The sequence below is a fragment of the Gobio gobio genome (assembly GCF_949357685.1).
Source record: "Gobio gobio genome assembly, chromosome: 19".
NCBI lineage: Eukaryota > Metazoa > Chordata > Actinopteri > Cypriniformes > Gobionidae > Gobio > Gobio gobio.
The window spans coordinates 17245791-17266535 of NC_137112.1; the positions used below are offsets into that span (position 1 = coordinate 17245791).

General features: G+C 39.5%; 1 protein-coding gene across 2 annotated transcripts in view; it reads right to left on the reverse strand.

Moving 5' to 3' along the window:
- Positions 1–15385, reverse strand: part of LOC307142689 (thimet oligopeptidase-like) — a 39428-nt gene extending 24043 nt beyond the window's left edge. The window contains exons 1-7 of one of the 2 annotated variants that reach the window (XM_079843731.1): positions 15357–15385; positions 15084–15250; positions 14437–14643; positions 11055–11203; positions 1133–1240; positions 945–1047; positions 74–234 (exon numbers count right to left, since the gene is read on the reverse strand). In XM_079843731.1, coding sequence (XP_079699857.1) covers positions 74–234; positions 945–1047; positions 1133–1240; positions 11055–11203; positions 14437–14643; positions 15084–15135 — 780 coding nt within the window. In that variant the 5' untranslated portion in view covers positions 15136–15250; positions 15357–15385. Of the gene's footprint in view, positions 1–73; positions 235–944; positions 1048–1132; positions 1241–11054; positions 11204–14436; positions 14644–15083 lie in introns of both variants that reach the window. The other variant, XM_079843730.1, reaches the window with a different exon arrangement.
- Positions 15386–20745: the final 5360 nt, after the last annotated feature.

Genomic DNA, 20745 nt, shown 5'->3' on the forward strand with positions numbered 1-20745 from the left:
TAAAGCATCGCCCACATAGAATGCAACCTGAAAAAAAATATTCTGGTTACACGTGATTTCTGGGATGTCTGACCTCTTTGCAGCGCGAGTTGAAAGCCTCCTGTAACTTCTTCCGTGTCTCTGGGACAAAGCATTTCTTCATGGTGGGGAAATAATGAGGATACTTCAGAGTGAGCTTCAGTTTTCCAGACTCATCCTTCTCCAGAGAGTTGAGGAAATCCTCAGGGAGCCCACCTAAAAAAAAACATTTACCCCACATCTTATTGATCAAAACTGCATATAACAGAAAAAAAGCACTGTTTATCAGGGAACTAAAAGTAGCAATGCTAGTAAATGAGAAGTGTAGCATGATAAAACACTACGCGTGATGATTATTTATTTATTCATGTCAATGAATTGTGCACAGCAGATCAAGGCAATAAACAAAAAATAAATCTAATCCAAAATCTAATGTTCCCCGTCATGTTCTATTGAAAAGTCTGATTTTAGCGAATCGGTACATATGCAAATAAATGGTTCACAGATTAATTTGAGTCCCTGCAGATAATTAGGAATTAAAAAGTTTTTATAATATTAATATTTTTGTTATTCTATGTAGACTTGGCATTTTTTTTACGCAACAGTTAGTTTAGTTAAAATTAGTTTTTCGTATATATATATATATATATATATATATATATATATATATATATAAAAAATATATATGGATGTTCTGTTTTATAAAAATATTTTTATTCCTATGGAAATAAAATATATTAAAATAATTTATCCATCATTTTGATTGGAATTTTGTTACCCAAAATGTAATCTTAATAATATATCATGGCGTCAACCTAATAAGCACTTAAAATACCTTCAAAGTAGTTATTTTTGTTGGTCGCCACCTTATTTGCATGTCAAGTTCACAAAATATATTAATAGTGGAAAGTACTCTGCCCACCCACCAAGCTCCTCTCGAGAGAAATACAGGCAAGTCGTGTCTTCATCCAGATGTTTGTTGAAATCAATACACAGAGTGCTAATTTTTTTCTGGATCTTTTTGATCTCCTGTTACAGGGAAGACAAAACTCAGTTACAGGCTAGAAAAGTGTTTGCGCTACGGTTACACAACAAACAAAGTTTAATATCTGACCTCCTGTGTCTCTTTGGGAAGATGAAGGCCATTTCTCTTCCCAAGCTTTATGAGTCTCTCCATATAGCGCTTGGCTTCGGGTGTCAAACTCTCATCTGACAGCTTCTCCTGTTAAAAAAGGAAAGATAATAAAAAAAATATAGCTGCAAGCAGCCATTATCGGGGACAAGCGCAAAGACAAGACATGCCAAAATGGCAGGCAGTGTCAGATAAACTGCAGCAATGAGCAATTAAACACATTTTAAGATGATTTTAGGTAATAAGGCTGAAAAATGCATTGTAGTCTATGGGAATTTCATGTTTTGTTCTATTACAGCGCCACCAAGAGGCACAATCCCACCATTTTTTTATGTGTCCTCAGAGTGAGCCCATATATGTGTCAATTTTGGTGAAAATCTCTCATTAGGGCCCAAGCCCTGAAAGGGCGCAGAGCCCTATTGTTCTTCCTCAGATTATTCTTTGTTTTTAGGGCCCAAGCCCTGAAAGGGCGCAGAGCCCTATTGTTCTTCCTCAGATTATTCTTTGTTTTTTTTTTTATTTTTTTTTTTATTTTTTTTTTCGACTTCTCGGGTACTTTTGGGGCACTTAACATGCTCGAAAACTCTTGAAACTTCGCACGGGCGTCGGAATGCGCGGCCATCAGAGCCGGGCTGAAGCTGGTACCCGGGCGTGGCAGGGGGGCTCGACAGCGCCCCCTAAAGTGGGGTCTGAAAACTTGGTCCATATATCAAACACACTTGCACGTACATGTATGAAACTCGGTACACATATAGACCTCATTGGGCCAAACAACTTTCGTGCTCTAAGTTATGCGTCAGCCCTACAGGAAGTGAGCTATTATGGGTTGTTCGGAAAACGCATGCTCTGGAATTTAATATACTCCTCCGAGGCCATTGTTTCAATCAGTGCCAAACTTGGTCAGCATCAAGTGAACATATCCAGGATGCTAAATTGCGAGCGGATTTTTGATATCTCAAATGGTTTGGCCGTGGCGAAGCAACGAATTTATGGCGAGAAAAGGGAAACAGGAAGTGTGTTATAACGTCAGCAAACATTGACTGATTTGGATGAAACTTCAGCTGTGTGTTCGTTGTAAGAGGCCGATCACATGGATATGACTTTTGTGAGTCAAAGTTATAGCGCCACCAACTGGCAGCAGGAAGTGTGTCACTTTCAAAAATGCTTTGAATCACCATCTTATTTTCACCAGATTTATTTCAAACTTCATCAGTATAATGTGAAAACATGACAGATAGAGACGTATGAAATGGATTCCTGAAATTTCAAATACTGTTGCCATGGCAACGTGTCAAAGTTTAATAATCTTTTGGCTGTTCTGAGGCTCTTAGCATGCTTGAAATTGCTTGAAACTGCTTGAAACTCAACACACACATCAGAGATGTCAGTCAGTACACATGGGCAAAGCCTCAGAAACGGGCGGGGATGAGGGGCTCTCTAGCGCCACCTTTTGACAAAAGTGAAGGGCTTCGTTTCATCTACAATCACCAAACTCAGTATATATATTGACCTCATCGAGCCGGACAACTTTCTAATTTACAGTCATTAGCTCCGACCAACAGGAAGTCAGATATTTTGGTTTGAAGGTAAATTTTTGGTTAAATCGGGGTCTGAGTTTTTACGTTCTCCTCGTAGGCGTTTTATTCAATCTCCACCAAACTCGGTCAACATGAAACAAAGATACTGAAGATGCTAAAATGTGAACGGATATTGGATATCTCAAACGGTGTTTCCATGGCAAGGGATTAAATAAGGACAAAAAAGGGGAACAGAAATTCTCTGTGTCTGCTGCTCTCCACTCAATGAACACAAGATGGCAGCATTGTATTAGTTTTGAAGCAGGATAAAAAAAAAACTTGTTTCTCTCTCTCTCTCTCTCTCTCTCTCTCTCTCTCTTGTTTGTGATTTATGAGGACACAAATTTGTATAATGACATGGGTATTACACTGGTATTACAACGTGTATGTGTGTGTGTTTAAAAACATACTAAAACAATGTTTTATTAAAATGTAACCAAATAGCTTTAAAATAATCATACTATTTTTCAGATCAATATATTTATTTTATTTAATATATTTCTTCTGAATATTTATTCTCTGTCTGCCCTCCCCTCACTAAAAGGTAGCAGTGTTGTTCTGAGGCTCTTAGCATGCTTGAAATTGCTTGAAACTGCTTGAAACTTAACACACACATCAGAGATGTCAGTCAGTACACATGGACAAAGCCTCAGAAACGGGCGGGGATGAGGGGCTCTCTAGCGCCACCTTTTGACAAAAGTGGGGGGGTTAGTTTTATCTTGAGTCACCAAACTCGGTACATATATTGTTCTCTTCGAGCCGGACAACTTTCTAATTTACAGTCATTAGCTCCGACCAACAGGAAGTCAGATATTTTGGTTTGAAGGTGAATATTTATGTAATTCAGGGTCTGAGTTTTTACGTTCTCCTCGTAGGCGATTTATTCAATCTCCACCAAACTCGGTCAACATGAAACAAAGATACGCAAGATGCTTAAATGCGAACGAATATTGGATATCTCAAACGGTGTTGCCATGGCGAGGGATTAAATAAGGACAAAAAAAGGGGAACAGTAATTGTCTCATATCTTGTAAAATAATATTTTGATTTAAATTAAATTAAGATTGTATGTTTGGTAATTGAACTTAGATTAATTTAAAATGACTTTACTATTTTTCAGATGAATATATATATATTTTATAAATATTTCTTTGTATAATGTATTGTGCCCGTGTGTGCTGCCCTTCCCTCAATGAACACAAGATGGCAGCATTGTGTTAGTTTTGAAGCAGGATAAAAAAAAAACTTGTTTCTCTCTCTCTCTCTCTCTGTGTGTGTGTGTGTGTGTGTGTGTGTGTGTGTGTGTGTGTGTGTGTGTGTGTGTGTGTGTGTGTGTGTGTGTGTGTGTGTGTGTGTGTGTGTGTGTGTGTGTGTGTGTGTGTGTGTGTGTGTGTGTGTGTGTGGGCATGTTTTTGTGAAATATCAGGACACAAATGGACACCCAACACCCAACCTTTTTTCAGTCATTTTATCATACGTTACGCTAGGGGTGTAACGGTACAGATTGCTCACGGTTCAGTTTGTATCACGGTTTAAGGTTCACCGTTTCGGTACGGTTCAGTATTTGTTATGTTCAGGGAAAAAAGGACTACTGTCAAATAAAAAAAAAGAAAATAATAAGAACAAATCATTTAAATACAAGCAGCAGCACAAATAAATACTATTGAGCAAAGATAATAATAAAATAAACTATGCTTTTCAGGTTTTTCAGGTACGTCTAACATTAGTTTTCAGGTACAGAAATTGATCAAATGTAAAATAACATTGCATATATGACTGTATAAATTAAAGATTAATCCTATTAAACTTACAAAAGTTATTCAATCAAGAGCAGTGAGTGATGCCCTTGTCTTTTGTTTGACATTAAACAGACAGCAGTAAAGGCTACTGCCCCTTTAAGACCTCGGATATGCGTCGTCTTTTCTGGACTGTATAAAGCTTACTTAAGCCATATACAGACTATGTCTGCTAGAATACTCATCAATATGTTGACATACTTTTTGCGTGAGTTTGTCCGTTCAAGAGCAAGACTTGAAAGAGAACTCAATATTTGCGCGCTGAGAGACGTGTGCGCGCTCTTGGATGAGTGCACGGAAAATTTTCTCACAGTGCGCGCGACTTCTCATTCGCGTCTTCTGGCACTAAACCAGATAGTTGCGTGTTCTGAGTTAACACAATCAGAACTTAAAAAATGGGGAAATACTTGGGAAAATACTAAAACGGGAAGACAGCGGGAAAAGAGCTAAAATACGTGAGAAACCCGGAAAAAACGGGAGGGTTGACAGCTATGGTGTGTGTGTGTGTGTGTGTGCGATATGTAGGCTTAGGGGTAGTGTAGGGGGATAGAATGTACAGTTTGTACAGTATAGGCCCGTCATCGCTGCTCGCAGCTTTATTCTTTGTTTTTTTTATTTTTTTTTTCGACTTCTCGGGTACTTTTGGGGCACTTAACATGCTCGAAAACTCTTGAAACTTCGCACAGGCGTCGGAATGCGCGGCCATCAGAGCCGGGCTGAAGCTGGTACCCGGGCGTGGCAGGGGGGCTCGACAGCGCCCCCTAAAGTGGGGTCTGAAAACTTGGTCCATATATCAAACACACTTGCACGTACATGTATGAAACTTGGTACACATTTAGATCTCATCGGGCCGAACAACTTTCGTGCTCATAGTTATGTGTCAGCCCAACAGGAAGTGAGCTATTATGGGTTGTTCGGAAAACGCATGCTCTGGAATTTAATATACTCCTCCGAGGCCATTGTTTCGATCATTGCCAAACTCGGTCAGCATTACGTGAACATATCCAGGATGCTAAATTGCGAGCGGATTTTTGACATACACACACACACAGACAGGACACACACACACACACAGACAGGACACTAACACACACACAGACAGGACACTGGCATACAGCGCGCTCTCTTGTGTCTTGTCGCGCTTGGAAGCATGTACATGAATAGGAGCGTGATCATGTAACGCTAAGCAAAAATGGATATAAAAACGGACGCTGTGTAAAAAATGTTGCCATGGCAACATGTCAAAGTTTAATAATGTTTTTGGCTGTTTGTGTGCCCTCCCCTCTATCACCACAAGGTGGCAGTGTTGTATTATTTTTGAAACTCCCTTTCTCTGTATGTGTGCTTGTTAATGTGATTCATGAGGACACAAATGTGTATGATGACATGGGTATTACACTGATATTACAACGTAGTGGTTAATGTGGACATGAACTATGACACTATATCACTACAGGACTAATTTTCTAAATGACATTTGAGTTACAATTCTTATCATCTGACAGCCGTGATTTCATGTACTCATTCAGACAGAACTCTTTTTTTAAAACAGAGGAGTGTGAGTGTGTTTTCTATACATGTGCTTTACAGAAGGTCATGTGCTGTGTTTGCAAAGATCACTTTTGACACATTTGTCTTTAAATTCATTATTTACTGACATAGTTCAAATTCATAAAAAAAAAAAAAAATTCACATTATTTTCTACAAGTGTCTGTTTATAAGTGTCTTTTTTCACAGAAAGTTTGTTTGAACGTGAATATTTGTATAATTCAGTTTCTGAGTTTTTACGTTCTCCTCGTAGGCGATTTATTCAATCTCCACCAAACTCGGTCAACGTGAAACGGAAGCTTAACGCATTAAAAATATTTAACGCAAATAACGCAGCGTCCGTTTTTATATCCATTTTTGCTTAGCGTTACATGATCACGCTCCTATTCATGTAAATGCTTCCAAGCGCGACAAGACACAAGAGAACACGCTGTATGCCAATGTCCTGTGTGTGTGTGTGTGTGTGTGTGTCAGTGTCCTGTCTGTGTGTGTGTGTGTGTGCAGGCCCGTCGCGACAAGGCAGGCAAACCAAGCAATTGCTTGGGGCCTCGAGCTGGCCTGGGGCACCAAGACAGCGACAGGTTAAGAATAAAATGAAACGACAAACTGTGTGAGCGCCCCATTGATAGTCAATGCAGTAAAGTGCAATGACACTGTTATCGGGATCCCCCTTAAGGGGCCCCTCTCAGAAGTCGCTGACAGCAGCCAGCCAACAACGCGATCTCTGCTGCGGCAAAATACAAAATCTTCGGATTTGAAGCGGAATTTTATGCTTCAGGAAGCCAGAAAAGAAAAAAGAGAAAGGAAGAGGAGGATAAGAAAAAACAAGATAGTGGTATGTGATAAATTACACTGGATAAAATAGCTCTACTTGTCTTGTACAAAAAAAGTGTAAGTTTGCAGCAGGTAGGCTAGCAAAAATATGTTTATGTTAGCTATCGTTACCTGCCTGACGGCAAATGCTGCTTGTAACGAACAGTTAGTGCAACTTTTTTTTCGAACAGACGGAATGACATGAGATTGCTATAGCTTTGTAATATGTTTTGATGAAAGTGGCATAGCATGCTATACTAACTATTATTTATGCTATGCATAAATAACCTGGAATAGTTAATATAGCATGCTATATTAACAATTATTATAAACATTATTTAACCAGAAAGAGGCAGAGGAACATGATTTTTTTCATAGCTTATCTTAATGTGCTAGTGTCGGGATATACGGTAGTGACAGTTTATGCAAATATGACATTCTTTTTATGAGTTACCAATAGATCTTGAACAATTACTTTATTCTGTGGCAATTTTTACACTATTACATTTTGAAGTACAGTATCAGGACAACCCACATGTTTGACTGGTACTGTTTACATGTTTTACTGGTACTGCCCACGTTTTACTGGTACTGTTTATTAAACTATTTAACAAGGTATTATAGTCATCGGTTGCAACTTTACAATAACCATCCAGATAATGTTTATAGACAGTTTACAAAACAACTAGTAACCCTAAAGTATTCCCAAAGTGTTAGGAATATCTGGTCCGTCTATCTATGTAAATGTAATGTTTATAGATGTTTAAAAAATGGTTACTTAAAGGTTTAAAAAAAAAAATGTAATGATACAGTGGTGTTTTTTGCAAATGTTTTCAAATTTTATGCACAGTATTTGCAACAACAGTATTTGCAACAACAGTATTTGCACTGTAAACCTTTTTATTAATATATAGTGTGGGTGAACTTAAACTGTATGGCTATGCTGCGGTGTGTGTGTGTGTGTGTGTGTGTGTGTGTGTGTGTGTGTGTGTGTGTCTGTCAGTGTCCTATCTGTGTGGATGCGTCTCATGTCAGCTAATCAAGGGACACTGACACACACACACACACACACACACACACACACACACTCGATGCATAGATAGACTCGCGTCAGTTTCCTGCTCACATCGAGTTCTCTTTTGCTCTTGAACAAACAATAACACAGAGGATTTTGAGTATTCTCATATTAGAGTCTTAAATTAGTTAAATAACGTCTTAAATGAACTTTAAAGAGTTGTGAGGAAATGAGATGCGCGGGACCGCGCGTGAGATCCGCGGTTGTTCTTAAAGTGACAGGAGCACTGATGATGCCTGTCATTAATGTTCATCAAAGAACAACGGGAACAGAGAAAATTGTAGCTTTAATGATGATTCATCTATATTTCATTTATTATTTATGCAGTTAAGGAAGGTTTGATAACTATTACATTTCTGTATAACAGGGAAGGCCATGGGTAAATATAACATTTATTATTTTGGGATATAATCATGGTATATATAACATAATATATATATAACATATATAGGTGGAGGGGTGTTTATTACAACATAATCATGGTTTATGAAGACATTTCATGTGTCCCCGTAAATCAAAATAGCTTTAACAGCATATTAAACAATTTTTTAATAAAAATGTAAAAATGCAGAATGTTTTCTGTGATGGTAGGTTTAGGGGTAGTGTGTGTGTGTGTGTGTGTGTGTGTGTGTGTGTATGTGTGTGTGTGTGTGTGTGCATGTGTGTGTGTGTGTGCGATATGTAGGCTTAGGGGTAGTGTAGGGGGATAGAATGTACAGTTTGTACAGTATACAAACCATTAAGTCTATGGAATGCCATCTGCCTGTCTTTCCCCTTCCCCCTCTCTATCTGTGTGTGTGTGTGTGTGTGTGTGGGGGGGGGGGGTCTCTCTCTCACCCTGTGAGTTTGTGTGTGTGCCTTTCTCTCAGTCCTTACCCTCCCCCTCACTCTCACTCTATCATTGTGTTTGTGTGTGTGTGTGTGTGTGTGTGTGTGTGTGTGTGTGTGTGTGTGTGTGTGTGTGTGTGTGTGTGTGTGTGTGTGTGTGTGTGTGTGTGTGACTTTCTCTCTTGATCATAATTTAACCCTTTCATATAGGCTATCACAAATAACTATCACTTGAAATAAAAACGTCATGTGATGTGTTTGCCAAGATCACGTATGATGCACATGTCTTTAAATTAATTATTTACTGATATAATATAAATGTATTAAAACATAAATTTCACATGATTTTATAAAAGTGGCTATTTATAATAAACTTCCATAAAATGTAGACACGCATCTTACTCTTACCTGACACTGATATTAAAATCATCTTTGCAGTTTCTGTGATTTGGCTCCATTTATACATTTTTTATTAAAAGAAATTTATTGGACCACCCATATTGAAATGAAAGCATGTTTTATGGTGCATAAGATTGGTGCACAAACGGTAGCTAAGGTAGCTCAAAAACACATGAAGAGAAGTGTTAGAATAAAACAACATCAGCATTCGAATGGTATTCTGAACTCATTCCAATTTGACCTTTGACATAATCTGACATGAAATTCATATAAATTTAATTGATCTCATAGATGTGGCTGTTGTGGTTTGTGGTCATAGCAGCACCAACTGCTGCAGTTAATGTGGTGAATTCAGATGACTTTGACATAGTCCTTTTATGTTTTCCCATTTTAAATGCCTATTGCCTGCCGTGCACAGTTAAACTGATGCCACCGGGGTGGCGGTGCCACCGGCTTGGGCCCGTCATCGCTGCTCGCAGCTTTAATTTTGTTTTGAAGTTAGACATTAATATGAAAACACGTAAAACTGACAACTTACTTTGATTGGATTTTCCTCCCCCTTACTATCAATATATTGACATTTGGGCATTAGCATATCGCTATCGACCTATGTTTCCGAACTTCTGATGCTGGTTTTGTCTCGATCGGACTAGCGGTTTCGTAGATATCAGCTTATGTTTTTTTAAGCGCTATATTACAACGCTGCACAAACCATATGCCGAAAGCTGGCAAGTATGGTATCGTTGGACTCAGCAACAATTCAGGAGTCTAAGGAGATGACTCTCGTGAAAATAAGTCAACCACAGCCAAAGTTTCTCCACTAGGTGGTGCTGTTTCGAAACTTCTCAGGCTCCTTCATGAGATCGTGGTGATGACCCATACAGAGTTTCGTAACAATCCGTTCATGTGTTCATAAAATACAGCATTTTAGCACATAATTCAAAATGGCTGACAGCAAAAATGGCTGGTATGGTAAAATTGGATATCATTGACATCCCGAATGTAACGAGACCCCTTTTGATTTTTGGACCTACAGTTCAGAAGTTATGAGCAAAAATAGCCATTTTTTGTATCTCCAGACCAGTAAGTGGCGCTGCATGTTGGCTCAGGTCATGCTTGTGATGACATGTACCAAGTTCTGTTTGAATATGATAAAGCGTTGCGGAGATATAGCCTTAAGTGCATTTTCACAACCACTGCGAAAAATTTGTTTGCGCGTTTATCGAAAATGATTTGAGAAATCAACTTGAATTCCATAACGTCTGAAGATGATCTGGTTAAATTAAAAATGGCGTGAAACTTCTCATGTAATCAAATTGGCTTGAGCCAAGGAATCAGAGGAAAACATTATTTAGTTTCTAGCCTTTAGGGTTCAAAAGTTATTTTAACATAAATATGAGTGAAACTTTGGACAGGTGGTGGCGCTAGAGGGATTGAGTTAGAGACTCAGTTTGCAATAGTGACAGTTGGGACTATATCCTCTATCTGTGTGCCAAATTTTATAACTTTCCAACAAGCGGTTCTATGGGCTGCCATAGACTCAAGAGCGGAAGAAGAAGAACGCTAACGATTTCTTCGGTGCTTGGCCCCTAATTATAATAAATTAATATGTAAAACACGACTGGATGATGACGGGTTTAGAGAAGGTGTTTTAAACTTGCGTCATCTTTAACTTATTCTTTTTATATCATTCAGGGCTAAAAAAATTATGCATATGTTAGTGGAATAAAACACTAATGTGTGCTAATGACTTATTTGGTAGTCAGTTAACAGGTATCCTCAGCTTTCTCAAGAGCTCAGTTCAGTCCCTAAGAGATACTAGCGTTTAATTCCTGAGAGAGATGTGCTAGTGCCTGGTCTCTGCTCACCTCCAAAGCGATGATTCTCTGATAAACATCTTCCCTCATACTCATCTCCACTTCAAACTCTGACAGCTTCTTATCGGCTTCTGTGCTGGCTGTGCGGACATCCTTACAGGAGGACACATGCTGAGGGAAATCCAACATGCTCCGGTGAACTGAAAAAAAGTAAAATTTGTTTAATAGCTCTGGAAAATATTAAGAGGCCACTTAACATTGATTTCAATTTTTTTTCCAGAGCTAGCTAGCTATAGATATAGAGAGATGCACCAATACTAAATGTGTTCTATTCTTCTGTGTAATATCATTGCGCTTGCTGCACCCGTGGTACAGCAGCTAAGTTAATTGATTATTACGCAGGAATGATTGGCCTAGAAAAATCACACCTTTTCATTTTCCGTCGGTCTTAGTACACTATGTAACTACAGAAGAGTCACGTTTTAAATAGGACAAATATCGAAACTCTTTGTTCATTTTTTTTAGCAAGATGCTAACGGTCTAATCAGATTCAATTATCTATGCTAAGCTATGCTAAAAGTGCTAGCGCCAGACCCGGAGATCGGCTGAATTAATTTGAAAACGGTAAAACTCAACTGTTTAACTCTAGGGGAGTTGGAAAATGATTTTTCAAAAAAATTGGAGTGTTCCTTTAATGGTGACCCGCACTGGGAAGCACAGGCAGGTCAGCATGTCATTATGCAAAAAGTGCTGAATGGTGTATACCCATAGACAGTAAAAGAAATGGACACAGCGACCCCATAGACTTCACGGAGAAAAACTGAAGTCAGGTAGAAGCACTCACTTCCTGATGGCTGAGCGTACTGCGCAGCCTCAGACAGAGCTTGACGACGTAGATGTGACGTGAGCAACCTGTCTGACAGTGGCAAGTCTTCTAGAAGTTGTGCAAAGTGAAATCTGAATCACGTTGTTGAAATATTTTGTCCCGTTGCTTTTGGCTCTCTATGGGCTTCTCCCCATGTCTCTCCCTTGACTTTATCGGACTTTATGCCTCCACGTCCCCCCGTTTGCCTCATAGACAGTAAAAGATTGCCTGCGAGCTTCTCCTCCTGTCTATACGGTAATGTATCTACTATGCATGGGCGTAGATTACGCGGGGGACGGGGGGGGGACATGTCCCCCGCACTTTTAATAAAATGTACATTCGTCCCCCGCACTTTTCCCGGGTTGCACCGGTCCTAGTCGACCCGCTCCGGGCGGGATTCGAACCGGCGTCTAGTCGCACCGCTCTTACTGGCCTACTTCTGTTACTCTGTTACACAAGCAAGTTCGTTTACGTAGAAGCCAACGTAAATAAATCTAGATTTAAATTCAAAGACAAAATAATCTATACATGACCTGTTATTTTATTCGTATCCAAAAACGAGGCTATCTGAACACCATGTAGTGCTAACGCTCTCGTGCAGCACTCCAATTCATACTCGAAGCCATAGGGCGCGCTCTAAAAGAAAAAACTAAACTGTTTCGTAGAAGTAAAACCCTGTCACGTTCCAAAGGCATTCAGCGCTGTAGCAGGTGCTGAATAATCGCTATGACTGATGAAACGTGACAACAAACACGATTGCGACAATAGCCTATATGGTTCGTGTTTTTCCAGCCATCTCAAGGTATCTATTGACAATAAAGAATATGAATAATGCAGTGCTAACGGACAGCCTTTTTAATGTTTAGTATCTTCTGCTTGCCAAGGCTGCATTTATTTAATAAAAAATACAGTTAAAACATTAATATTGCGAAATATATTCACATATATTCACAGATGTTTTAATTTGTAATGATATAGTAAAGTGTAATTTATTCCTGTGATCAAAGTTGAATTTTCAGCATCATTACTCCAGTCTTCAGTATCACATGATCCTTCTGAAATCATTCTAATATGATCATTTGATGAAAAGGAAACATTTAGGATTATAATCATTGTTGAAAACAGCTGTGGATTTTATTTTTCAAGATTTTTTAATGAATAGAAAGTTAAATGAACAGCATTTATTTGCATTGAATAAAGCATGGATAAATCTTTTGTTATATTATAAATGCCACTTGATCAACTTAAAGCATGTTTGATGAATAAAAATATTAATTTCTCTCTTTTTTATCTTACCACAAATGTTTGAATAGTTTCATGATTTCCACAAAAATTAAGCAGCACAACTGTTTTCAACATTGATAATAATCATAAATGTTTCTTGAGCATCAAATGAACATATTAGAATGATTTCTGAAAGATCATGTGACACTGAAGACTGGAGTAATGATAATAAATTCAGCTTTGATAACAGGAATAAATATATATTTTTTTTTTTACTATATATTCACACAGCTGGTTTACATTGGGATAATATTTCACTGTATTACTTTTTTACAGCATTTTTTATTAAGTAAATGCAGCCTTGGTGAGCAGAAGACTTCTTTCAAAAACATTTAACAATTGTAATGTTTCCAAACTTTTGATAGGTACTGTATATTTTCTGCCTTATTCAGTGATATTTTTTTTACAAAGCATAAAATCCATGGGGACTTAATGCACAAGTGTTTGTAGTACATAAACCAATCATAAAATTGGCATAACATATAGGGAAAACATTATAGATATTAGTGGTTATTGTTCAGCAGTGTTTTTGATATCTTACGGAATTAAAAGCAAGAGATGAGATCAATTAAATCTGTCAATTAGACAAAAAAGGTCAGAAAAAAACTGGTATTACACCTGACATTTCTGTCCCCCTCACTTCTGAAAAGATGGCTACGCCCCTGCTACTATGCGCCGGTTGTCACGTGGTTATGGCGCAATCGTTAGCCTATTTTTACAAAAATGGCTTCTACGGGGCGATAGTGTAAGATACAAGGTAATGGAGCCTTTTATACATTGTCGTGTTTCTTAAGAAATAAACAATGGCCAAATGGAGTCTTTAAATGCCTCAGATGTAAAGTTATTCGCTGTCAAAGTGACGCCAAAATGAATGGGAGTCAATGGGATGCCAACAGCAGGTGATGGTTTGATTAGCAATGGCCGCCCCTATGGAAGGTATGCTTTCCGGGTGTAGGATTACCCCCTTGTGTATACCATTGCACACAGCTTTCCTGCACACTCAGAATTATGGAGTTTACACATGTAGATAGACAGAGAAATCTGTGGTATATCACTTTGTAAATGTCACCTCTGGGTTGAACTATTAGGGCAAATGTAATCTGAAACAAACAATAACCGAACCAAATAACAAGTGTTGTGTTGTGTCAATACATTTCTATTTATTAGTGAAATATGAATAAATGTGTAAAATAAGCGTTACATCACATTTAAATTTTGTGCAAAACTATTTAATAGTAATAAATAAATTGTGATAAAAACAATAACATTTCAATTGATTTCTACCTGTGTACTCTTCATCCACATCAGCGAGGGCCTTCAGGGTGTTCTCATAGCTGACACTGACCAAGTCCAGGGCGCCAACTGTGTCATACACCTTTTTGGTCTTGACAATAAGCTCTTCAGTAAGCTGGTGGATCTGGTCAGGAGTGAGGTCCCAGCGCAAACGGTTGTCACCACAGACCCGATCCCCAGAGCCAAACACAACTTCACCTGAACAATGAAGATGACAATGCTTAGATTGAATAATACAACGGTATGAGTATCACATTGAACTTAAATGTGGAACTAAAAAGGTGTTCTGTTAATGAATCATACAATTTATTGTTCCTGAAACAACATCCATCAACAAATCATGGTAACTTAACTATAATTTTAAGGTTAGGACTATGATTGTTCTACCACCTGGTAAGCTACAGTAAATTCAGAAAGACCTTAGTATAAGTAAAGTTTATAAATGTATTGCCATCCCCTTTAGCGCCAAATAAAGACTGATATCTGCTCGTTACAGTTATTCTGACTCTTATTGTTAAGGGTGTGTGATGAGTTTGCTATTAAATCTTAAAGGTTACCCAGCTAAGCTTGCTCTACTTGAACACGACATATTAAGTTGAGCCAGCATTATAAATAGAGTAACAGCGTCAGAAGAATACCGAGGAAATGTCTTTGGAAAAGGATAATGAAGATGAATGAGTCTCCTCTCATTGTGGGATGAATGGCGTGCGTTTCCACTTGTCAGAACCGGATGGCGGATGCGGAGACGACCGGCACCAACTGACCCACCGAATATTAGCTCACTGCGCTGTCGGTTCTACCAAAGCTTCATTTAAACAGCAGACAGTTATGTTCTAGCACAGTGCTTTTCAAACCTTTTTGTGTCTACCCAAAAATCGGCAGCTGGCAGCAAGCAGCCGACAGTAACTTACCTACCTGCCACTAAAACCGGACGTCGGCTGCCGTTTACAACCAGAAGTAGGCGGTAACGTTACCTGTCGCTTTAGCCAGCGGAAGCAAGGCTAATAATGTGTGATCGTATGAATACTAGCCTAAATAATCATAATTGTGATTTAGATTTTAAATTATTAAATCAAATCTTACTATAGTAGATAGGCTAGCCTACTTTTTATATACAACATATATGTATATCGTTCATTATTGTGTATGTGGGCCTACACAGTGGTGGAAATGCCCTAAATGAAGAAAAAGAATGAGGAGAATGAGGAATAAAAGAATGAGGAGATTAATAAAAGAATAAAAGAATGAGGAGATACGTCATGGTCGTGGGCGGAGTCTGAGCCCTACACCAAACACCTGTTTCCGACGCTATCGGTTGCCAGGGGTAATTTAACATTGTAAGAGCGATACAGAGATCAGAGCAGGAAAGACGGCTCGAGGAATTATAATAGCGGCGTTTAAGCGGAGAAATTACTAGAAAGCTTAGAAGAAATGGAGAAGAAGAGGTCTCTTACAGGGAGAAACTTACTACCAGCGCCAAGCTGAGGTATTTAGAGAAGCTGATATCAAAAACGTTGACCCATACGAGCTGCCACGGCAGAACTTCGAACTCTTTACCACCTTGCACTGAAATGTTTCTATAAATATATTTCCTGTGCATTCTGAATAATAAATAAATATATCTCCCCACTATCCTGCAGCAGTCCAGTGCTCGTCGTCATTAGCAGTGTTTTTCTCTTACTGATCATATTTTATACCTGTTGAGTATTTTTAAATTAATTTGACTAAAAATTTAAATGATCGTTTAATAATAGATTTGGGGTTTTAAGTCCACGTCAGATTATTGTCATTTCACATTTCATATCACCAACATAAAGTGTGCGCTGGTGCTTTTATTCCAGCCTTCTTAAGTAGAATGAATGCTCGGTACGTGCCTTAAATGGATGTAACGTTAACAATGTTAAATATTGAATTAATCTAACAGTGATGCACACAGTAGAGGAAAATTACAGTCAACTAGGCCTAACTTACCTTGAATATTAATTAAGCGTTTTGGGCATAAACATGTTTATAACATGCAGTAAAATGACTGACAATGAAAAATGACAGAATAGTGATCAACATGTTTAATACAAAATAAAGGTTCGTATTGATCAAGTGTCTCACTCACACTTCAGCATCGCGCTCTCTAGTTTAGACCATGACTGACACCCTGTGGTGAAATAATGGCGTACGTTTACCAGCCGCTGCTTTCTCAGATCGGCTTGGGTGGATTAAAACTTCATGTTCAGTTGAGTTTGGAAAACTATGTACATAGTAATCATCAGAATATCTCTTCTCCAGTCTCTGTCCGAATCCATTACCTGGCGGGCAGACCCCCAAAATGACGAAAGGGGGGCGGGGCGCTGTGTAGTGACGACATCTCCTCATTCTCAATAGGCGGACGTCGTTTGGAAAGCTGTTTATTTTTTTTTTTTGACTTGCACAGTTTACGAGGTCGCAATCACCTTCTAAATAAATTGTCCTCAGGTTAAAAAAAGCTGTAGAATGTTTTGTATGGTTACTGTACATATAATTTTAGTGCTGTGAAAATGAACAATTATTAAACATGTAAAGTTGAATAGTTGTAAGGCTGTATATCAATCGAAATAAAAAAAACTAATTAATCACACATTTTTTTCTGTAATTAATCGCAATTAAAAATATCTGCGTTTTTAATATTTTTATATTGTATCCCGCTACGTTTTTAAGATTATATATTACGCTATGTTTATGCTTATATTGCTGTATCATAAAAACATTTCAAGTTCAGTTTTAGTGATAAAATAATAATAATAATAATAATAATAATAATAATAATAATACAATAAAATAATTCTTGATGATGTAGGTCGTATTTGGTAGTTGTTAGAAAAAAACAACAACGTACAGTGTGATAAGTATCAAACACATCCCACAATTAGATTAATGATGTAATTCAGAAATGCTGAGCTATTCACAAAATGTAAACAATGTTTTATTTAAAACGTTTTATTGAGAGTGAATTTAAGAGTGCAACTATCAAGACAGAATAAATAAAATCACTCCTCCAGCAACTGCAACCAATCACTGCAAAAACCTGGATGGGTGTTTTCAAATCATATCACTTTCATACGTACTACTGTACACCTAAAATCTCTCCTCAACCACTACCAGTGTTCAGCATCATTGGCATCCAATTATACACATTATACAGTTGCAGATGTACAGTGAGTTGATAGGTAATGGCAGAATTGATTATTGTGTTAAAGTGCAGTGCATAATACATTAGAGTCCAGTTTGGTTGAAATTGTGGTGATGGAGTGTAAAGTGCAGTGCATGGCAAAGGTGGAGTGGGCTGAGTAAGGTGCATCAGTTCTGGGTGTTCAGCAGCCTGATGGCCTGAGAGAAGAAGCTGTCCCTCAGTCGGCTCGTGTGGGCCCAGGTGCTGCGTAGACTGCAGAGAGAGCAGTCTGTGGCTCAGGTTACTGGAGTCACTGATGATCCTCCAGGATTTTCTTATACACCGCCTGGAGGGAGGAGATAGGTCTAACTGCAGAACGTTTCGGTTACAAACGTAACCTCGGTTCCCTAAGAAGAGGGAACGAATATTGCGTTTTGCTAAAACGCTAGGGGGAATTCCTTTCCTCGAGATATTGAAGCAAATTTTTATCCAAAAATACCTATTATACGCAGTGCAGCTGCACAACTCTCAGCAGGAAGCAGCTGCGTGCTGACTGGCTGTGCGCTGCAACTGCAGCAACCTATAGCCAGAGCCATAGAGAGAGAGAGTTGCGACAACTCCATAGACTCCAATGGAACGGTTTTTTTTACAGCAATGGCGGCTCGCGGAGACTCTCAATAGTTCCCGGAAGTAGCAGCCATGCCATAGAGAACAGCAGAACAGACCGTTTGTGATGCACTTTTAAAAGGTAAGACGTTTAATCAGTAAGATTTTAAATGATCAGCACATTTTAATCAAAATAACTTGTACATTAAAGCCTGCTTGTGTAGATTATTCATCATTAAAAAAATATATATTTTAAAAACAACATCGCTGTAACTACATACTCATGCTACATACACATGTTGATGTGTAATAAAATTATTGAAAATCAATGCATTTATTGACTATTAATTACCAAAAAGCGCAGTTCTGTCACTGTGACTATCAATTTGAATTGCCCGTCAAAGCACTTCCTGGAACTATTCGAGGTCTACATGAATCACGTGACTATCAAGCGTTTTGAACTTCCGTTGTCGCAACTCTCTCTCTCTATGGCTCTGCCTATAGCGAGACCGTGGGGCGGGACGGACCAATCAGGTCCTTCCAAATTCCCGCCACAAGGGGCAACAGAATTTGCATAGCCAAGGGTATATAAGACCCACTCTCGCAAGGTTAGTCAGGTTAATCGACTGAAGCGACTCCTGAGCAAGTGAGCAAGCACGGCAAGCAAAACGCAATACTCGTTCCCTCATCTTAGGGAACCAAACGTTCCCTTACGAGAGTACTCTCGTATTGCGTTTTGCTAAAACGCTAGGGGGACCAATGCAAAACGCCGTGCTTGCTTAACGGCTCTAAAGCCGACAACACCAAACCCAGGCCAACCTAGGTGGGCCCGTAATATGATATCAATAATTCAGAATGAGCCAGACCTGAGTCGGGCCCTAATGAGAATGAACACGATATACGTGCAATAATAAGAATAGACCAGACATAGTCGGGTCAGGAATAATGAATGGCCAGATAATTCGAGCCGTATAAGGAATATGCTTATGACTTATACAATATTCAACCCAGGCCGGACTTATCGAGCCTAAGGGGTTAAATCTGTTTACACAGCAAGAAGCCCAGCTTGTAAAGCCGGAACATCTAAATTATAGAATCTGATAAAAGTGGACGGGGAGGCCCAGCCTGCCACCGCACAGATATCATTCAGAGAAATGCCAGTAGACCAAGCCCACGAAGAGGCCATGCCTCTAGTAGAATGGGCTTTAATGCCTAAGGGGCAGCTGAGATCTTTAGACTCATAGGCCAGTGAGATAGCATCCACTATCCACCGTGACAGGGTCTGCTTTGTAACCGCGTACCCTCGGGTGCGGCCGCCAAAGCATACAAAGAGCTGTTCAGTTTGCCTGTAAGCAGCGGAACGCTCTATGTATATTCTCAGCGCTCTGACAGGACAGAGCAAATTAGCATCTATTTCATCTAACTGTGATGAAAGTGCGGAAAGTGAAATGACCTGTGCTCTGAACGGAGTTGAAAGCACTTTAGGTACATATCCATGTCTTGGTTTGAGGACGACTTTGGAGTCGTTTGGCCCAAATTCCAGACACGAGGCGCTCACAGAGAGCGCGTGCAGATCACCCACTCGCTTAACTGATGCGATCGCTAGCAGAAAAGCGGTCTTTAGTGACAGGAGCTTTAAGCTCACTGAATGCAGAGGCTCAAATGCAGAGCTCTTCATGGCATCCAGGACCGTGGACAGGTCCCATATAGGGACTGAAGGGGGACGAGGTGGGTGAAGCCTTCTAGCCCCTTTAAGGAAGCAAACAATGAGATCGTTCTTTCCTAGTGACAGTCCGTTCACTTGAATGTGATACGCTGCTATAGCAGCTACATAAACTTTGAGCGTGGAGGGGGAGCGACCCGCGTCCAGAAGCTCTTGTAAAAATGTAAGCACCTCTGACACTGCACAATCATGTGGGGTCAGACTTCGCGCTTTACACCAGTCTGAAAAGACTGACCATTTGCCTGAATAGAGCCGCCTAGTCGTGGGGGCTCTAGCTTCAGTAATAGTATTCACTACGCTTTCAGAAAGGTTCTCATGTACCCGTTGATGGGCCAAACATGAAGCGCCCATAGATCGGGACGGGGATGCCAGATCTGCCGTTCCGCCTGCATGAGGAGGTCTCTCCTCAGCGGGATCGGCCACGGAGCTGTATCTGACATCTGACTCAGCAGTGAGAACCAAGGTTGATTTCTCCAAAGCGGGGCTATTAAAAGCACAGCGCATTTGCTCTCCCTGATCCTCTCTATGACCTGAGGTAACATTGAGATTGGGGCAAAAGCATAAAGAGGAAGGGATTTGTACCAGACGGGATTTTTCCAAGGAGCCAGAGCTAACACACAGCTGTGGTCTACCTTGATTCGTAATCGGCCCGAAAGCCATGCGTGAGCTGGAACGCTGCGATTCAGCCAGCGCTGTAGGGGGCGCATGTGCAACAGACCCAGTCTGAGAACTGGCGCCGCCGAGGCCATGAAACCCAACATCCTCTGAAAGTGTTTGAGAGGAATGTGTGCACCGGACCTGAGGGAAACCGCTCGGTTCTGAACAGAGA